The sequence below is a fragment of the Procambarus clarkii genome, chromosome 44, assembly GCF_040958095.1.
Source record: "Procambarus clarkii isolate CNS0578487 chromosome 44, FALCON_Pclarkii_2.0, whole genome shotgun sequence".
Taxonomy (NCBI): Eukaryota; Metazoa; Arthropoda; class Malacostraca; order Decapoda; family Cambaridae; genus Procambarus; species Procambarus clarkii.
The window spans coordinates 19,096,152-19,114,303 of NC_091193.1; the positions used below are offsets into that span (position 1 = coordinate 19,096,152).

Below are 18,152 nucleotides of genomic sequence, written 5' to 3' on the forward strand. Positions count from 1 at the left end.
TTGATCAACGTTTAGAAGAAGGACGCGTTCATGGGGAACTGAATTGCAGGAGGTCTTTGTACATAAATTTATAATCAAGTTTTTTATATATATTTTGTATGAACTTTAACTTTTTCGATCCTTGGTAGTTTCAATAAGGGTTAATGTATCTTAATTTACATAAACTATATTTGGGTATAGATGACCATGTTATGTATTCAATTTAACATAACACTGCTTACTGAAGATCTTAATTTTAGCTGAGCTGAAGCCTGGAGAAGACATCGTTCAGTATGTGGCTAGTAGCCTAACGACCGCTTGAATGCGACAAGTAAACTTTCAAAGAAACTAAGTACGGGAATTGATACAGTTTTATATTCAGCATTTGAAACTTTTATTGTATAATTTAAAGGCGTTCATTGACAAATCACACTAAATTGTCATTCGTATAAATATTTACAAAAGTGCAGAGTCAACGTGTAGCTCGTTCCTGACTCGAATCATTGTAGCAGAGAGACAGTCAAGTGACAGAAGACATGAGACAAAGAAGGACATTTTAAAATGGAGTTCCATAGGCAGCGGAGGGAGCAGATGGAGCAACATATCCGTTGCTAGCACCATTTCCATTCACACCGTTGCCAATGGCACCATTACCGTTACCGGCACCATTTCCATTCCTTCCATTACCGTTGGAACTGTAACCATTGTTGCCGTTCCTTCCATTTGCGCCATTTCCGTTCCTTCCGTTACCGTTGGCACCATTAGCATATCCGTTGTTGGCACCATTCCCATTCACACCGTTGCCATTGCCGTTACCAGCACCATTTCCAATTCTTCCATTGCCGTTGGAACTGTAACCATTGTTACCGTTCCTTCCATTTACGCCATTTCCGTTCCTTCCGTTTCCGTTGGCTCCATTGCCATTTCCATAACTGCCACCGTTACTATTACCGTTGCCAATGCCGTTGGTGGCGGGACCATAACCATAGCCAACGTCGGGGACGACGCCGATGAGTTCGTTGACGGAGTAGAAGTTCTCAGCCTGGGAACAGTCAACGTTGAACCACCAGTCGCACACCAGGTACTGCTGGTTGAAGATGGTACCGTTGGGGCACAGGAAGGAGTCCTTCTGGCGTCTGACGGCGCGGTCCTGGCAAATGTGGAACACCTGGCAACGGGCCTCAGGGTCGGTATCGGCGTAATAGCCAGCCACTGCCTGGGCGTCACAGGAGAAGCCAGTGTCTGGAGGAGAAGCCAAGACAGGGTAGTCTTCCCCGGGGACGCCACCACCGGGGATGTTCTCCTGCAGAGCAACCAGCTCGGCATCTAGTCCATAGGAACCTGTCGGGGGACCGTACCTATTACTTGGGGGAGCTGAGTATCCATTGCTTGGGGCAGCTCCGAACCCGTTGCTTGAAGTTTGTCCAAACCCATTACCTGAGGCTGCACCGTTTCCATTACTTGCAGCTGTTCCGAAGCCATTGGTTCCTGGAGCTGTGTAACCATTGCTTGGAGCTCCATTAGAAGCGCCAAATCCGTTACCAAAACCTCCATTTGGGGCTCCATAACTATTTGAAGGTCGCTTGTCAGCGATGGACAATCCCAGCAGGGCTGTGAAAGACATAAATATAGCTTATAATAGTTTACAATTTCAAGATTTTTCTAAATGATCTTTCCATCCCTCGAAAATTTCAACATAAAGAATCAACATTGCAATGAATATATGCTTTATTTACCAGTAAACAGCAGAACCTTCATGTTTGTCGGTCAGTAGAAATATGAAGTAGAGAGAGAGAAGTGGAGATAAGAGTCGACCTGAGAAGAAGCTGCTGGAATACGATGTTGGAGGTCGCTAGTCAAGCCTTTATACCCAGGCGCTCACCAAGCTCCGCCCACTCAAAATTATCTCCTTCCTCCCTCCCTCGACCACCCATCGCCCTTTCACTCTCCCTCACGATCTCAAATTTTAAGGTCACTCGAAGTAGGAGTTAGTGTGCACTACTTCGTCGTCCTTAAATATTTAAATTTGTTCTAGTACCTGCAGTTAATTCGCGTACCAAACACTGTTATTATTATATAGTAATACATTGTAACTACGATAACATTCCATGATGCAACATACAAATTTCAGGAAGTAATTAGTATGACTATGTGTTGCCTAAAACAGATTTAGCGATGACACTTGTTATGAGTAATCTGATTGTAACATCATCAGTTTCAAGAATTTAAGAAATTGTTATTAAAGTTTGATTTTCAAATTTATAGAGATTTTTTTTTTAATTAAAACAATGTTGATGTAACAATACTGATGTAGTCACGTGCATCTTGTAAGCAATAATTGTTATGCTAAAAAATATAATATATACTAACGCAATATTTATTTATCTAGAATTTATAATGACGAATATTGATATTATTTCTCAGCTAATACAACGAACTATTATCTAGCGGTTGAAACTAGTAACATCTTAACCTAATACAGTATTTATTAAATAAGTATATAATAAAATCTTAAAAATTAAGGCGAGCCATGTTAATATTTTACTAGATAACAGTAATAAGAACAATAATCTTGAGATGCTCTTAGGAATGTAACACGGTGCTTCATAAGATCCTGCTCAATGTGCCGTTTGATAATTTATTTAACCAATAAAAGTGTAGGTGTATTACGAAAGTTGAGAGGTAATTCGTGCAATGTATGACAACCCCAGACATGGATGAACTATTTAGACTGGCAGAAATGAGTAGTATTTAGTATTTTCCCCTTCTAGTGTATGTACCTTGCGAGTATATTAAACTGTTTATATAACTGTATGCAAATAGTGACATTTATCATTTATTTGTGTCAGTGAAGACAAGCAGTTGGTGCCGAACACAGAGTGGACCAGTGTAGTGTGTTTGTTCTTAATTAATATTATTCTTATTAATGTCTTGTGGGAATCGGACAGTCTTACTTTAAAGCATGACTGGTGTATCACTGGAAAATATAGTACAGATAACTCCAGACACTAACATCAGAGTTGAACATGAAAGATTTTCAAAGTGAACATTATTTTAGTATTAACCTTTTAGGTTCATGAACAGATAATTCATAATATACAATTATCAGCAGTTAGAAATGCTTAATGATAAAATTAGTATAATAGCATGTATTTTAACAAGTGAGGATAATCCACTAGTTTGAGTAGTCATGAGTTGATAATCATCAGGAAGATGGTTGAGACATATGAATACAGAAGAAAATGTAAGAATATCCATTTTGGGGTCGAACATAGCCAGAACATATGCTGGTATACTCCTCTAAGCCGCGACCGTCTAAATAGTGCATTTTTAATTTTTCTTACTGTACAATCAAACAGTATTTTGTAAACCAAAATTTATAACATAATCATTTATTTTATGTACAATCAGGACTAGGTTAAGTGTTATGGTAGTTATTTGTATATACAGTTCGAGGGTGAATGAACACTACGAGAGAGGCGCCTCGAATTTAAGGTTGTGAAAATCTGCTCGGGAAAATTTGAACATAATTCTGAGTCCTTTGTAAAGTTTTTCATTCATGATTAGTACTCATGTACTAATCATTCACAGTGAAGAGCCAGTGGTGCCATAGGGACAATCAGAGAACATTATAAACATCAGAGGTCCACGGTTGTTCAACATCCTCCCAGCGAGTATAAAAAATATTGCCGGAACAACCGTGGATATATTCAAGAGAAAACTAGATAGTTTTCTTCAAGTGCCGGACCAATCGGGCTGTGGTGGATATGTGGGCATGCAGGCCGCGCCAAGCAACAGCCTATTCGAGAAAGTTCTCACAAGTCAAGCCTGGTCTTGGGCCGGGTTTGGGAAGTAGAAGAACTTCCAGAACCCAAAGGCCGGGCTTGCTGAGTAAAACTCCCATAACCCCCATCAAGTTGGTATTCAATCGACGGAATGATTACTGGAATTATATCCACCGAGGTATACTCGCTTCTCAACACACACATGCACTGAGAGCTTTATTGAGGCCGCCGGAGAGGGCTAGGCTAACCTCCTCATATGATAATTATAAGGTCAGCTAGTTACAGATATTTTTTCAGTACATAATTCATGTATTAACAATAAATTATTATACACTGAAGGAAAGTCTTTTGCTAATACATAAACTGTTTAGGAATTGGTGTATTATACGATCATAGAGGAGCTGATGTTTATTAGTATTTGTTTTCACACTTCTCGGCTTATTTCTTAGTCTCATGTATATATAATTATATACACTTGAGTTAGCACTTGTTCAGGCGTGAAGTTGCCTGAAAAGCTTTGCGTAATAGTGGCTTTATAGATTGTGTAACTCCTGTACGTACAATGTATGCATTACTCCTGTGTTCTTTGTATTCATTCTTTTGAATAAATCGTTTTGTAATGTATAGCTGTTGCCTAGCCATTAAAGTGGTCTGACCCACTTTATAATTAACGAGCATTTAGTCAACGTTTTGAGGAAGGACGCGTTCATGGGACACTGAATAGCAGGGGGGGGGGTCTTTGTACATAGATTTATAATCAAGGTTTGTATGAACTTTAACTTTTTCGATCCTTGGTAGTTTCAATAAGGGTTAATGTATCTTAATTTACATAAACTATATTTGGGTATAGTTGACCATGTTATGTATTCAGTTTAACATAACACTGCTTACTGAAGATCTTAATTTTAGCTGAGCTGAAGCCTGGAGAAGACATCGTTCAGTATGTGGCTAGTAGCCTAACGACCGCTTGAATGCGACAAGTAAACTTTCAAAGAAAATAAGTACGGGAATTGATACAGTTATATTCAGCATTTGAAACTTTTATTATATAATTTAAAGGCGTTCATTGACAAATCACGCTAAATTGGCATTCGTATAAATATTTACAAAAGTGCAAAGTCAACGTGTAGCTCGTTCCTGACTCGAATCATTGTAGCAGAGAGACAGTCAAGTGACAGAAGACAAGATACAAAGAAGGACATTTTAAAATGGAGTTCCATAGGCAGCGGAGGGAGCAGATGGAGCAACATATCCGTTGCTGGCACCATTTCCATTCACACCGTTGCCATTGGCACCATTACTGTTACCGGCCCCATTTCCATTCCTTCCATTACCGTTGGATCCGTAACCATTGTTACCGTTACTTCCATTTGCGCCATTTCCGTTCCTTCCGTTACCGTTGGCACCATTAGCATATCCGTTGCTGGCACCATTCCCATTCACACCGTTGCCATTGCCGTTACCGGCCCCATTTCCATTCCTTCCATTGCCGTTGGAACCGTAACCATTGTTACCGTTCCTTCCATTTACGCCATTTCCGTTCCTTCCGTTTCCGTTGGCTCCATTGCCATTTCCATAACTGCCACCGTTACCATTACCGTTGCTAATGCCGTTGGTGGCGGGACCATAACCATAGCCAACGTCGGGGACGACGCCGATGAGTTCGTTGACGGAGTAGAAGTTCTCAGCCTGGGAACAGTCAACGTTGAACCACCAGTCGCACACCAGGTACTGCTGGTTGAAGATGGTACCGTTGGGGCACAGGAAGGAGTCCTTCTGGCGTCTGACGGCGCGGTCCTGGCAAATGTGGAACACCTGGCAACGGGCCTCAGGGTCGGTATCGGCGTAATAGCCAGCCACTGCCTGGGCGTCACAGGAGAAGCCACTGTCTGGTGGAGAAGCCAAGACAGGGTAGTCTTCCCCGGGGACGCCACCACCGGGGATGTTCTCCTGCAGAGCAACCAGCTCGGCATCTAGTCCATAGGAACCTGTCGGGGGACCGTACCTATTACTTGGGGGAGCTGAGTATCCATTGCTTGGGGCAGCTCCGAACCCGTTGCTTGAAGTTTGTCCAAACCCATTACCTGAGGTTGCACCGTTTCCATTACTTGCAGCTGTTCCGAAGCCATTGGTTCCTGGAGCTGTGTAACCATTGCTTGGAGCTCCATTAGAAGCTCCAAATCCGTTACCAAAACCTCCATTTGGGGCTCCGTAACTATTTGAAGGTCGCTTGTCAGCGATGGCCAATCCCAGCAGGGCTGTAATGGACATAAATATAGCTTATAATAGTTAAAAATTTCAAGATTTTTCTAAATGATCTTTCCATTCCTCGAAAATTTCAACATAAAGAATCAACATTGCAATGAATATATGCTTTATTTACCAGTAAACAGCAGAACCTTCATGTTTGTCGGTCAGTAGAAATATGAAGTGGAGAGAGAAGTGGAGATAAGAGTCAACCTGAGAAGAAGCTGCTGGAATACGATGTTGGAGGTCGCTAGTCAAGCCTTTATACCCAGGTGCTCACCAAGCTCCGCCCACTCAAAATTATCTTCCTTCCACCCTCGGCCACCCATCGCCCTTTCACTCTCACTCACGATCTCAAATTTTAAGGTCACTCGAAGTAGGAGCTAGTGTGCACTACTTCGTTGTCCTCTAATATTTAAATTTGTTTTAGTAACTGCGGCTAATTCGCGTACAAAACACTGTTATTATTATATAGTAATGCCTTGTAGCTACGGTAACATTCCATGATGCAACATACAAATTTCAGGAAGTAATTAGTATGACTATGTGTTGCCTAAAGCAGATTTAGCGATGACACTTGTTAGGAGTAATCTGATTGTAACATCATCAGTTACAAGAATTTAAGAAATTGTCATTAAAGTTTGATTTTCAAATTTATGAAGAATATTTTTTGTTAATTAAAACACTGTTGATGTAACAATACTGATGCAGTCACGTGCATCTTGTAAACAATAATTGTTATGCTAAAAAACATAATATATACTAACGCAATATTTATTTCTTTATCTAGAATTTATAATGACGAATATTGATGTATTTTTCTGCTTATATAACAAACTATTATCTAGCGGTTAAAACTAGTAACATCTTAACCCAATACGGTATTTATTAAATACGTATATATAATAAAAATCTTAAAAATTAAAGCGAGCTATGTTAATATTTTACTAGATTACAGTAATAAGGACAATAATCTAGAAACGCTCATAGATATGTGCCACGGTGCTTCCTTAGATAATGTTCAATGTATCGTTTGATAATTTATATAACCAACAAAAGTGTAGGTGTATTACGAAAGTTGAGAGGGAATTCGTGCAATGTGTGACAACCCCAGAAATGGACGAACTATTAGACTGTGTGACACAAATGAGTAGTATAAAGTATTTCTCTTCTGGTGTATGTACCTGGCGAGTATATTAAACTGTTTATATAATTGTATGCAAATAGTGACATTTATCATATATTTTGTGTCAATGAAGACTAGCAGCTAGTGCCAAGCATAGAGTGGACCAATATAGTGTGTTCGTTCTTAATTAATAGTATTCTTATTAATTTCTTGTGGGAAGCGGACATTGTCTTACTTTAGAAGCATGACTGGTGTACTGGAAGATATAGTACAGATAACTCCAGACACTAACATCAGAGTTGAACATGAAAGATTTTCAAAGTGAACATTATTTTAGCATTAACCTTTTAAGTTCATAAACAGATAATTCATAATACAATTATCAGCAGTTACAAATGCTAAATGAAGAAATTAGTATAATAACATGTATTTTAACTAGTGGGGATAGTACACAAGTTTGGGTAGTCATGAGCTGATAATCATCAAGATGGTTCATCAGGAAGATGGTTGAGACATTTGAATACAGAAGAAAAATGTAAGAATATGCATTTTGGGGTCGACCACCACTGAGACGAGCATAGCCTAAACATATGCTGGTGTAAGCTGTGACTGTCTAAATAGTGCATTTTTAATTTTTCTTACTGTACAATCAAACAGTATTTTGTAAACCATCATTTATAACATAATAAATTATTTTGTGTACAATCAGGACTAGGTTAAGTGTTATGATAGTTATTTGTATTTACAGTTCGAGGGTGAATGAACACTACGAGAGAGGCGCCTCGAATTTAAAGTTGTGAAAATTTGCTCGGGAAAATTTGAACATAGTTCTGAGTCCTATGTAAAGTTTTTCATTCATTATTAGTACTCATGTACTAATCATTCACAGTGAGGAGCCTGTGGTGCCATAGGGACAATCAGAGAACATTATAAACATCAGAGGTCCACGGTTGTTCAACATCCTCCCACCGAGTATAAAAAATATTGCCGGAACAGCCGTGAATATATTCAAGAGAAAACTAGATAGTTTTCTTCAAGTGCCGGAGCAATCGGGCTGTGGTGGATATGTGGGCATGCAGGCCGCTTCAAGCAACAGCCTGTTCGAGAAAGCTCTCAGAAGTCAAGCCTGGTCTTGGGCCGGGCTTGGGGAGTAGAAGACCTTCCAGAACCCAAAGGCTGGGCTTGGGGAGTAAAACTCCCATAACCCCCATCAAGTTGGTATTCAATCGACGGAATGATTTCTGGGATTATATCCACCTAGGTATAATCGCTTCTCGACACACATGCACTGAGAGCTTTATTGAGGCCGCCGGAGAGGGCTAGGCTAACCTCCTCACATGATAATTATAAGGTCCGCTAGTTATAGATATTTTTTCAGTACATAATTTATGTATTAACAATAAATTATTATACACTGAAGGAAGGTCTTTTGCTAATACATAAACTGTTTAGGAATTGGTGTATTATACGATCATAGAGGAGCTGATGTTTATTAGTATTTGTTTTCTCACTTCTCGGCTTATTTCTTAGTCTCATGTTTATATATATATAATTATGTACACTTGAGTTAGCACTTGTTCAGGCGTGAAGTTGCCCGAAAAGCTTTGCTTAATAGTGATTTTATAGATTGTGTAACTCCTGTACGTACAATGTATACATTACTCCTGTGTTCTTTGTATTCATTCTTTTGAATAAATCGTTTTTTAATGTATAACTGTTGCCTAGCAATTAAGCCATTAAAGTGGTCTAATCCACTTTATAATCAACGAGCATTTAGTCAACGTTTTGAGGAAGGACGCGTTCATGGGGCACTGAATTGCAGGAGGTCTTTGTACATAAATTTATAATCAAGTTTTTTATGGATATTTTGTATGAACTTTAACTTTTTCGATCCTTGGTAGTTTCAATAAGGGTTAATGTATCTTAATTTACATAAACTATATTTGGGTATAGTTGACCATGTTATGTATTCAATTTAACATAACACTGCTTACTGAAGATTTTAATTTTAGCTGAGCTGAAGCCTGGAGAAGACATCGTTTAGTATGTGGCTAGTAGCCTAACGAACGCTTGAATGCGACAAGTAAACTTTCAAAGAAACTAAGTACGGGAATTGATACAGTTTTATATTCAGCATTTGAAACTTTTATTATATAATTTAAAGGCGTTCATTGACAAATCACACTAAATTGTCATTCGTATAAATATTTACAAAAGTGCAAAGTCAACGTGTAGCTCGTTCCTGACTCAAATGATTGTAGCAGAGAGACAGTCAAGTGACAGAAGACAAGAGACAAAGAAGGACATTTTAAAATGGAGTTCCATAGGCAGCGGAGGGAGCAGATGGAGCAACATATCCGTTGCTGGCACCATTTCCATTCACACCGTTGCCATTGGCACCATTACCGTTACCGGCCCCATTTCCATTCCTTCCATTACCGTTGGATCCGTAACCATTGTTACCGTTACTTCCATTTGCGCCATTTCCGTTCCTTCCGTTGCCGTTGGCACCATTAGCATATCCGTTGCTGGCACCATTCCCATTCACACCGTTGCCATTGCCGTTACCAGCACCATTTCCATTTCTTCCATTGCCGTTGGAACCGTAACCATTGTTACCGTTCCTTCCATTTACGCCATTTCCGTTCCTTCCGTTTCCGTTGGCTCCATTGCCATTTCCATAACTGCCACCGTTACCATTACCGTTGCTAATGCCGTTGGTGGCGGGACCATAACCATAGCCAACGTCGGGGACGACGCCGATGAGTTCGTTTACGGAGTAGAAGTTCTCAGCCTGGGAACAGTCAACGTTGAACCACCAGTCGCACACCAGGTACTGCTGGTTGAAGATGGTACCGTTGGGGCACAGGAAGGAGTCCTTCTGGCGTCTGACGGCGCGGTCCTGGCAAATGTGGAACACCTGGCAACGGGCCTCAGGGTCGGTATCGGCGTAATAGCCAGCCACTGCCTGGGCGTCACAGGAGAAGCCAGTGTCTGGTGGAGAAGCCAAGACAGGGTAGTCTTCCCCGGGGACGCCACCACCGGGGATGTTCTCCTGCAGAGCAACCAGCTCGGCATCTAGTCCATAGGAACCTGTTGGGGGACCGTACCTGTTACTTGGGGGAGCTGAGTATCCATTGCTTGGGGCAGCTCCGAACCCGTTGCTTGAAGCTTGTCCAAACCCATTGCCTGAGGCTGCACCGTTTCCATTACTTGCAGGTGTTCCGAAGCCATTGGTTCCTGGAGCTGTGTAACCATTGCTTGGGGCTCCATTAGAGGCGCCAAACCCGTTGCCAAAACCTCCATTTGGGGCTCCGTAACTATTTGAAGGTCGCTTGTCAGCGATGGACAATCCCAGCAGGGCTGTAAGAGACAAATATTGCTTTTCATAGTGTAAAATTTGAATATTTTTGCAAAATAAACTAACCATTCCCCCCAAATTTCATTATATAAAGAATCATCATTGCAGTGAACATATGCTTTATTTACCAATGAAAACCAGAACCTTCATGTTTGTTGGTCAGTAGAAATATGAACAAGAAAGAGGAATGGAGCGAACAGTCAACCAGAGAAGGAGCTGCTTGAATACATCGCTGGAGCGCGCTAGGCTCGCCTTTATACCCAGGCGCTCACCAAGCTCCGCCCACTCAAAGTTCTCTCCTACCTCCCTGTGCCACCCATAGACCTCTCACTCTCTTTCATGATCTGAATTTTTTAAGGTCAATTGAAGTTGTAGTGCGCATCGTTTCGTCGGATTCTTATATCTGATTTTGTTCTTGTAACGTAAGTTAATTCGTTTAGAAAACACATTTATTATATGGAAACACTATGTAAACTACGGTAATATACCTTGATACAAAATACACATTTTTGAAAGTAAATTACTCAACATATCTGCAGTATTAACGTTTGACAGGAAATTATAATTTTCCATCAGTGCTAAATCTATATTTGCTTTTAGATTTCGTGTTTTATTTGGCTTATTATCAGTTCAGTAAATATTTAAATGCATTTAGTTAAAGTATACAATTTGTCGTGCCTGCTAATCTCTCGCTAGTTACCAGTTACCTGGATTGTTTGTATTACAAGAACGCAATACCAGGATATACACGGATATTGCCAAAATGATTTGCATGCTTCAATTGTATTATTTGTTGTCTAAAATAGATTAAGGGACGATACCTGTGAAGTTTAATCTGATTGTATCATATCATTAGCTAAAAAAAATTAAACACAAACTAATACAAAATTTAGTTAACAATTTATTTTGAAGAATTTCTTTTATATAATACAGATATAACAATACTGATATATAATATGCAGTGTGATTATAACACTTCATTAGCTTAAAGAATTATAATATTTAGTAACACGATCTTTTTTTATCTAAAGTTTACTACAAGGAATATCTGGATATTTTAAAACTAATACACGTAATATCTTAACCTAATACAGTATTACTGTTAACCTAAACTAAGGTAACAATCTAAATCTTATAAATTAAGGTGGTTAGTACAACATTTTGGTGTTAAGTACAACATTTTATTAGATTTCATGAATAAAGTGACACATATTTTCATATACACATGTATATGTGTTACGGTGTTTCCTCCGATACTTTTGGATGTCTCGTTTTATTCTTTGTCATTTTATTCTTTCGACATTGAAAGTGTAGGTGTATATCGAAAGGTGGGAGGCAATCCGTACCTTATATGATAACCAGTGAAGTGAACAGACAATTTAGACTGTGTTGAAGAAATGAGTGGGAGAGTGAGATTCAATTTGAATCCTAAGTGATGTTGAGCATTTTCTCTTCCGTTGTATGTGATTGCTGAGTATATTAGGATTGTTTAGAAACTTGTATATCAGGCGTGAAATTTAGAATTTATTGGTGTCATTGAAGAAACTAATATATATATATATATATATATATATATATATATATATATATATATATATATATATATATATATATATATATATATATATATATATATATATGTCGTACCTAGTAGCCAGAACGCACTTCTCAGCCTACTATGCAAGGCCTGATTTGCCTAATAAGCCAAGTTTTCACGAATTAATGTTTTTTCGACTACCTAACCTACCTAACCTAACCTAACCTAACTTTTTCTGCTACCTAACCGAACCTAACCTATAAAGATATGTTAGGTTAGGTTAGGTAGGGTTGGTTAGGTTTGGTCATATATCTACGTTAATTTTAACTCCAATACAAAAAAATTGACCTCATACATAATGAAATGGGTAGCTTTATCATTTCATAAGAAAAAAATTAGAGAAAATATATTAATTCAAGAAAACTTGGCTTATTAGGCAAATCGGGCCTTGCATAGTAGGCTGAAAAGTGCGTTCTGGCTACTAGGTACGACATATATATATATATATATATATATATATATATATATATATATATATATATATATATATATATATACATATATATATATATATATATATATATTAGAAATACGTAGAATATATTGTGCTGAATACAACTTCACGTTCAACCCTGCCCATATGTGCTCTAGTTGTTTTCAACTCTCTGAACTCTTGCTATCCAGATCTTAAACTAAAATTGTTCGGAAGAGAGTTATCAGTAATTAAGTCTGAAAAGTATCTGGAGTGCATTATATCCTCAAACGGCCAACTTGTAAATTTGTGTCAGACCTGAATGTCACAACAAATATCATTGAGTGAAACTCGTCACATTGATACTTTCTAGAAAATTGAGTTATTTAAGTTGATGTTGGCATGAATGTGAACTGTAGCACTGAGTGCTGACCTGGGTAAGCCGAACTGTGAATGAGAGGACATGTTCCAGACGTATCTTGGGCGTCCATCCTCGCACTCATTGTTACTTTCCACCTGGTCTGATGTCCACACCCACACTTAAAGACATAATTAACAAATTAAAGACATTTTTTCTGAAGGGAATCACACAATCATCCAGCAAACGCTACCAGCTCCTTTGTTTTCAGGCTGTTACTTATTAGTGGGCACTCACGCGTTTCGTGAAATATCAACTTGACTGATAGGAAATATAACTTAAGAATAAGTGACGTAACAGCGTAGCTGGTCCCCAGGGAGACACCCCCCCCCCCCCCCGCAGCCGGATATCTGCAATTATGAAGGAATTACTGTCACAAATATATTGTTTATTAACAAGAATTTTAAATCCAGTTGTGGGTCGCATGACCTCTGTGTTCAGAGTTATTCTAATCCAGGTTAGCTTCAAAATTTATTGATGTTAAATGTTGAGGATGTGCAAATATATATATATACCTTCATGGTATAATTAGTTTACATTAGTCCTCCTTCAAATTGTCTTATCATTTTCCTAATTTTGTGATACACTAGCTGGGGTACTTGGCGTAGCTACGGTGAAAGAGGAACGCCGCATTTACACTAGACACGATCTTCATCACCAACCGTCGACGCTACACACGATCTTCATCACTGTAGCCAGCTACGCTACACACGATCTTCATCACTGTAGCCAGCTACACTACACACGACTTTCATCGCTGGAACTATTTTCACTACACATGGGCCTTCATCACTGTAACCATTTTCACCACACAGAACCATCATTACTGTAGCCGTTTCTAATACACTGCCTTCATTACTGTAGCCTCCGATACCTCCCATGACTTGCATCACTGTAACCATCTATACTACACACTACTGTAACAATATTCACTACACACTATATTCATCACTGTAACCAAAAATGTCGCAACATATAAGTGTTGAGAGCCTCCACGATGCAAATCTGTTATCAGAACATCAGTTTTATACCTCACGATCAGAATGCAGAAATAATTAATTGAACGTATGATCTAGCTCAATGGACTCAAGGCCGAACACGTCATCAACTTCAAACTATGAAGGGGAAATAGTGGCCAATTCCCATTAAAGGGGAGCATAGGGACCAGCCCCGACCCACTGTGACGGTCGCCATAATCAATCAGTTACCCCTGCAAGTTTAAGAAGGTGAACTTTAATGGTCAACTTTAATATTTTTCTGTAGTTCACTCCAGCAATAATTACAATAATTTTTAAATCACTGATAATTGTAACTACTAAATTTAAATCGTATATATATATATATATATATATATATATATATATATATATATATATATATATATATATATATATATATGCCAATAACCCAAAGATCAACACAAAGTGTGTGTTGATCTTTGGGTTATTTAAATACTCCGAAATTACCATCTCTTTTAAGGGTCTGAGTGGTGGTGCAGAGGGTTAAGGCGTACCTGTTATGCCAGTTGCTGGAAGGCTTCTGTGCTGGCTAGGGTTCGAGTCTCCTGGTGGGAAAGTGTTCTAAAGTTATATATATATATATATATGTGTATATCACGAAAATAAACACGTGATTAAGAATGTGACAATGTCAGACCACGGAGGAAAAAATGAAACAGGAAATTTCCTTAAGTACTTTCGTATATTGACCTTCTGAAGATGTATGTATTCAATATACGAAAGTACTTAAGGAAATTTCCTGTTTCATTTTTCCTCCGTGGTCTGACATTGTCATATCAAATATATATATATATATATAATTATTATGACTCAGGTAAATAATGTACTGTAATTTTGTGTAAATTAACTGGCATTCATGAATAAAGGTATTGAAAGTAAAGAATTTTTAATAAAGAATTTTAAAAGATATAACTTTGTGAACAATTAGAACTAGGATAGGTTAAATATCACCGTTCTCTCCGTGAGATCTTGAACCATTTGTATCAACCATTTACAGGTCGTGGGCGAAGCATTTAGAAAGGTGCGCTACGAATTTAGGAATCAAATGAAACTCTATCCGATAAAATTGGATCTAAGTTGTAAGTCATATGTAAAGAACATTTATGTATAATACCTGTAATCATCAGCGATATGATTACAGGGATTATATACACGGAAAGATGTACTTGAATTTCACACACTCTTTGCGTTTTCTTTAGTTCTGGATTATGTTGAAGCATGTTGTATACTTCTTGGTTGGTCATACAACCCGTCCTCCTAAGATTTCCCGACGTCAAAAAAACGGTCAATTTAAAGTGTCCTCTCCTAACCTACCAGAGGACCCAAAACAGAAAACGGGACAGTACGTCACTTTCGCGAACCGCTTCCATTTTCTAGTACGGCAATTTTTGGCCCTATGTAACGCATATGAGCAAAATGCGACGTTCTTTGTAATAGGACAGATTGGATCATCAAGCTATTGTGGTGGCCTTAATAACCTTCCTGATCCAAAAGTGTCCAGACCATCACACACACACGCGTGACACACTTATAATCACAAATATTGTTTCAGATGGGTAACAAATCCCTTGTAACACAACTACAGTTAAAGTTACAGGCAGGGCTGCCCACTCCCGGTAAGTTACTAATTCTCTGCAAAGTGCTACTTCCTGTAATATTAAGTGGCCGTCTTAACAGCTCCTTAGCTTCGTGATGAACGCAACAGTGTTCATCAGTTAATTATCTTGTGTTTGTTTATACTTTTTGCATTTAAACTTCCTTCGCCCTGAAGGAACAGGTCATTATAGCGCGCCCAGGCGAGCGTTGCCTCACAGGACCTGCCGGCCACTCTGGCTCGTAATTATACTTAAGTGAATGTTGCCATGCATATAACGGGGCGTGTTTTACATGCATTGTGCCTTGTTTTGTATGCATTCAGCTTTGTGTGGAGACGGGGCGTTAGTGTGTGTGTGTGTACCAGTCTTCTTGTGTGCAGGGGCCTTGTATAGATATTTTGTATAGATATTTATTGTGTACGCACTTGAACTTTTTGTTATAAACCTGTTGAGCTAATATCTGAATGGTATGCATAGGGGCAAGAGAGAGAGAGAGAGAGAGAGAGAGAGAGAGAGAGAGAGAGAGAGAGAGAGAGAGAGAGAGAGAGAGAGAGAGAGAGAGAGAGAGAGAGAGAGAGAGAGAGAGAGAGAGAGAGAGAGAGAGAGAGAGAGAGAGAGAGAGAGAGAGAGAGAGAGAGAGAGAGAGAGAGAGAGAGAGAGAGAGAGAGAGAGAGAGAGAGAGAGAGAGGAGAGAGAGAGAGAGAGAGAGAGAGAGAGAGAGAGAGAGAGAGAGAGAGAGAGAGAGAGAGAGAGAGAGAGAGAGAGAGAGAGAGAGAGAGAGAGAGAGAGAGAGAGAGAGAGAGAGAGAGAGAGAGAGAGAGAGAGAGAGAGAGAGAGAGAGAGAGAGAGAGAGAGAGAGAGAGAGAGAGAGAGAGAGAGAGAGAGAGAGAGAGAGAGAGAGAGAGAGAGAGAGAGAGAGAGAGAGAGAGAGAGAGAGAGAGAGAGAGAGAGAGAGAGAGAGAGAGAGAGAGAGAGAGAGAGAGAGAGAGAGAGAGAGAGAGAGAGAGAGAGAGAGAGAGAGAGAGAGAGAGAGAGAGAGAGAGAGAGAGAGAGAGAGAGAGAGAGAGAGAGAGAGAGAGAGAGAGAGAGAGAGAGAGAGAGAGAGAGAGAGAGAGAGAGAGAGAGAGAGAGAGAGAGAGAGAGAGAGAGAGAGAGAGAGAGAGAGAGAGAGAGAGAGAGAGAGAGAGAGAGAGAGAGAGAGAGAGAGAGAGAGAGAGAGAGAGAGAGAGAGAGAGAGAGAGAGAGAGAGAGAGAGAGAGAGAGAGAGAGAGAGAGAGAGAGAGAGAGAGAGAGAGAGAGAGAGAGAGAGAGAGAGAGAGAGAGAGAGAGAGAGAGAGAGAGAGAGAGAGAGAGAGAGAGAGAGAGAGAGAGAGAGAGAGAGAGAGAGAGAGAGAGAGAGAGAGAGAGAGAGAGAGAGAGAGAGAGAGAGAGAGAGAGAGAGAGAGAGAGAGAGAGAGAGAGAGAGAGAGAGAGAGAGAGAGAGAGAGAGAGAGAGAGAGAGAGAGAGAGAGAGAGAGAGAGAGAGAGAGAGAGAGAGAGAGAGAGAGAGAGAGAGAGAGAGAGAGAGAGAGAGAGAGAGAGAGAGAGAGAGAGAGAGAGAGAGAGAGAGAGAGAGAGAGAGAGAGAGAGAGAGAGAGAGAGAGAGAGAGAGAGAGAGAGAGAGAGAGAGAGAGAGAGAGAGAGAGAGAGAGAGAGAGAGAGAGAGAGAGAGAGAGAGAGAGAGAGAGAGAGAGAGAGAGAGAGAGAGAGAGAGAGAGAGAGAGAGAGAGAGAGAGAGAGAGAGAGAGAGAGAGAGAGAGAGAGAGAGAGATATGCAAGGAAATTACTTCATTACCGGGTACGTAAACTTAGGTCACACTAACTACTAACACGGTCTCAGACACATGACTGATTCTGTCAAATTTTAGGGGTAGCCATAGTTGCCATATTAGTTGTGTGAGTTACCTGAGAAGGCCTGAAGGTCTTCTCCGCTACATGTCACCGGAGAAGGAGAGCCACAGCGGCGCAAGTTACCTGGAAGAGGTGAGTGTGTGGAACAAATTACCAGCATGGAAAGGCTCGGTACCAAGAGTTACCATGTAAGACGGACTCGAGTACGGCCGGTCGCCCCGCAAGGCAGCGCTCAAATTAAGCTGTAAGGAACAGCTTACCTGTACAAGTTACCTAAAAGGAGATGTGTCGGGCGGTTTACTGGAGATGGAGGGTGTCACAGTACGTTGTGTCTTGATCCGTAAAATGAATGGTATAAACAGGAAAGAGAAGTGAGCTGTTAATAATGTTGTTAGTTAACGTGTAATGGATGACTGAAGTGTGAGAACACTGCCCATCCTACCAGGGAGACGAGCGTGTGTGGAGGCGCAGCAGAGGGAGAGGATGGAAACACAGCAGAGAAAGAGGTGGAGGCACAGCAGAGGGAGGGGTTGGAGGCGCAGTAGGAGGGGTGGAGGCTTGCCATGCCACAATATGAGGCCATGGGAAGCTTGCCATAACAGAAGGTGGAGGGTTTCCATTGCCACAACAGGGGGTGGAGGCACTCACTAAGTCAACATCTCCACAGACAACCCCTTCGTCTTTTCACCATGTGTGCCAGAACACTTCTTTTTGTCGTAATCT

At 40.0% G+C, this 18,152-nt stretch overlaps 3 protein-coding genes across 3 annotated transcripts; all 3 read right to left on the reverse strand.

Moving 5' to 3' along the window:
• Positions 1 to 395: 395 nt before the first annotated feature.
• Positions 396 to 1,807, reverse strand: LOC138350130 (pro-resilin-like). Its single transcript, XM_069300439.1, has 2 exons — positions 1,716 to 1,807; positions 396 to 1,590 (listed from the first exon to the last, which is right to left on the reverse strand). The coding sequence occupies exons 1-2, from the start codon at positions 1,735 to 1,737 to the stop codon at positions 536 to 538; spliced, it is 1,077 nt and encodes a 358-aa protein (XP_069156540.1). The 5' UTR covers positions 1,738 to 1,807; the 3' UTR covers positions 396 to 535.
• Positions 1,808 to 4,789: 2,982 nt separating this feature from the next.
• LOC138350131 (pro-resilin-like) lies at positions 4,790 to 6,235 on the reverse strand. The gene is made up of 2 exons (XM_069300440.1): positions 6,148 to 6,235; positions 4,790 to 6,022 (listed from the first exon to the last, which is right to left on the reverse strand). Exons 1-2 carry the CDS (start codon positions 6,167 to 6,169, stop codon positions 4,968 to 4,970), a joined length of 1,077 nt encoding a protein of 358 aa, XP_069156541.1. The 5' UTR covers positions 6,170 to 6,235; the 3' UTR covers positions 4,790 to 4,967.
• Positions 6,236 to 9,259: 3,024 nt separating this feature from the next.
• Positions 9,260 to 10,715, reverse strand: LOC138350132 (pro-resilin-like). The gene is made up of 2 exons (XM_069300441.1): positions 10,627 to 10,715; positions 9,260 to 10,500 (listed from the first exon to the last, which is right to left on the reverse strand). Exons 1-2 carry the CDS (start codon positions 10,646 to 10,648, stop codon positions 9,446 to 9,448), a joined length of 1,077 nt encoding a protein of 358 aa, XP_069156542.1. The 5' UTR covers positions 10,649 to 10,715; the 3' UTR covers positions 9,260 to 9,445.
• Between the last annotated feature and the right edge of the window lie 7,437 nt (positions 10,716 to 18,152).

Bases quoted from the DNA above. Each gene is read 5' to 3' on its own strand.
- LOC138350132 (XM_069300441.1), bottom strand. From the start codon at position 10,648: ATGAAGGTTCTGGTTTTCATTG. The intron at 10,501-10,626 runs GTAAATAAAGCA...TGTCTCTTACAG, and splicing joins GAAGGTTCTGGTTTTCATTG to CCCTGCTGGGATTGTCCATC.
- LOC138350131 (XM_069300440.1), bottom strand. From the start codon at position 6,169: ATGAAGGTTCTGCTGTTTACTG. The intron at 6,023-6,147 runs GTAAATAAAGCA...TGTCCATTACAG, and splicing joins GAAGGTTCTGCTGTTTACTG to CCCTGCTGGGATTGGCCATC.
- LOC138350130 (XM_069300439.1), bottom strand. From the start codon at position 1,737: ATGAAGGTTCTGCTGTTTACTG. The intron at 1,591-1,715 runs GTAAATAAAGCA...TGTCTTTCACAG, and splicing joins GAAGGTTCTGCTGTTTACTG to CCCTGCTGGGATTGTCCATC.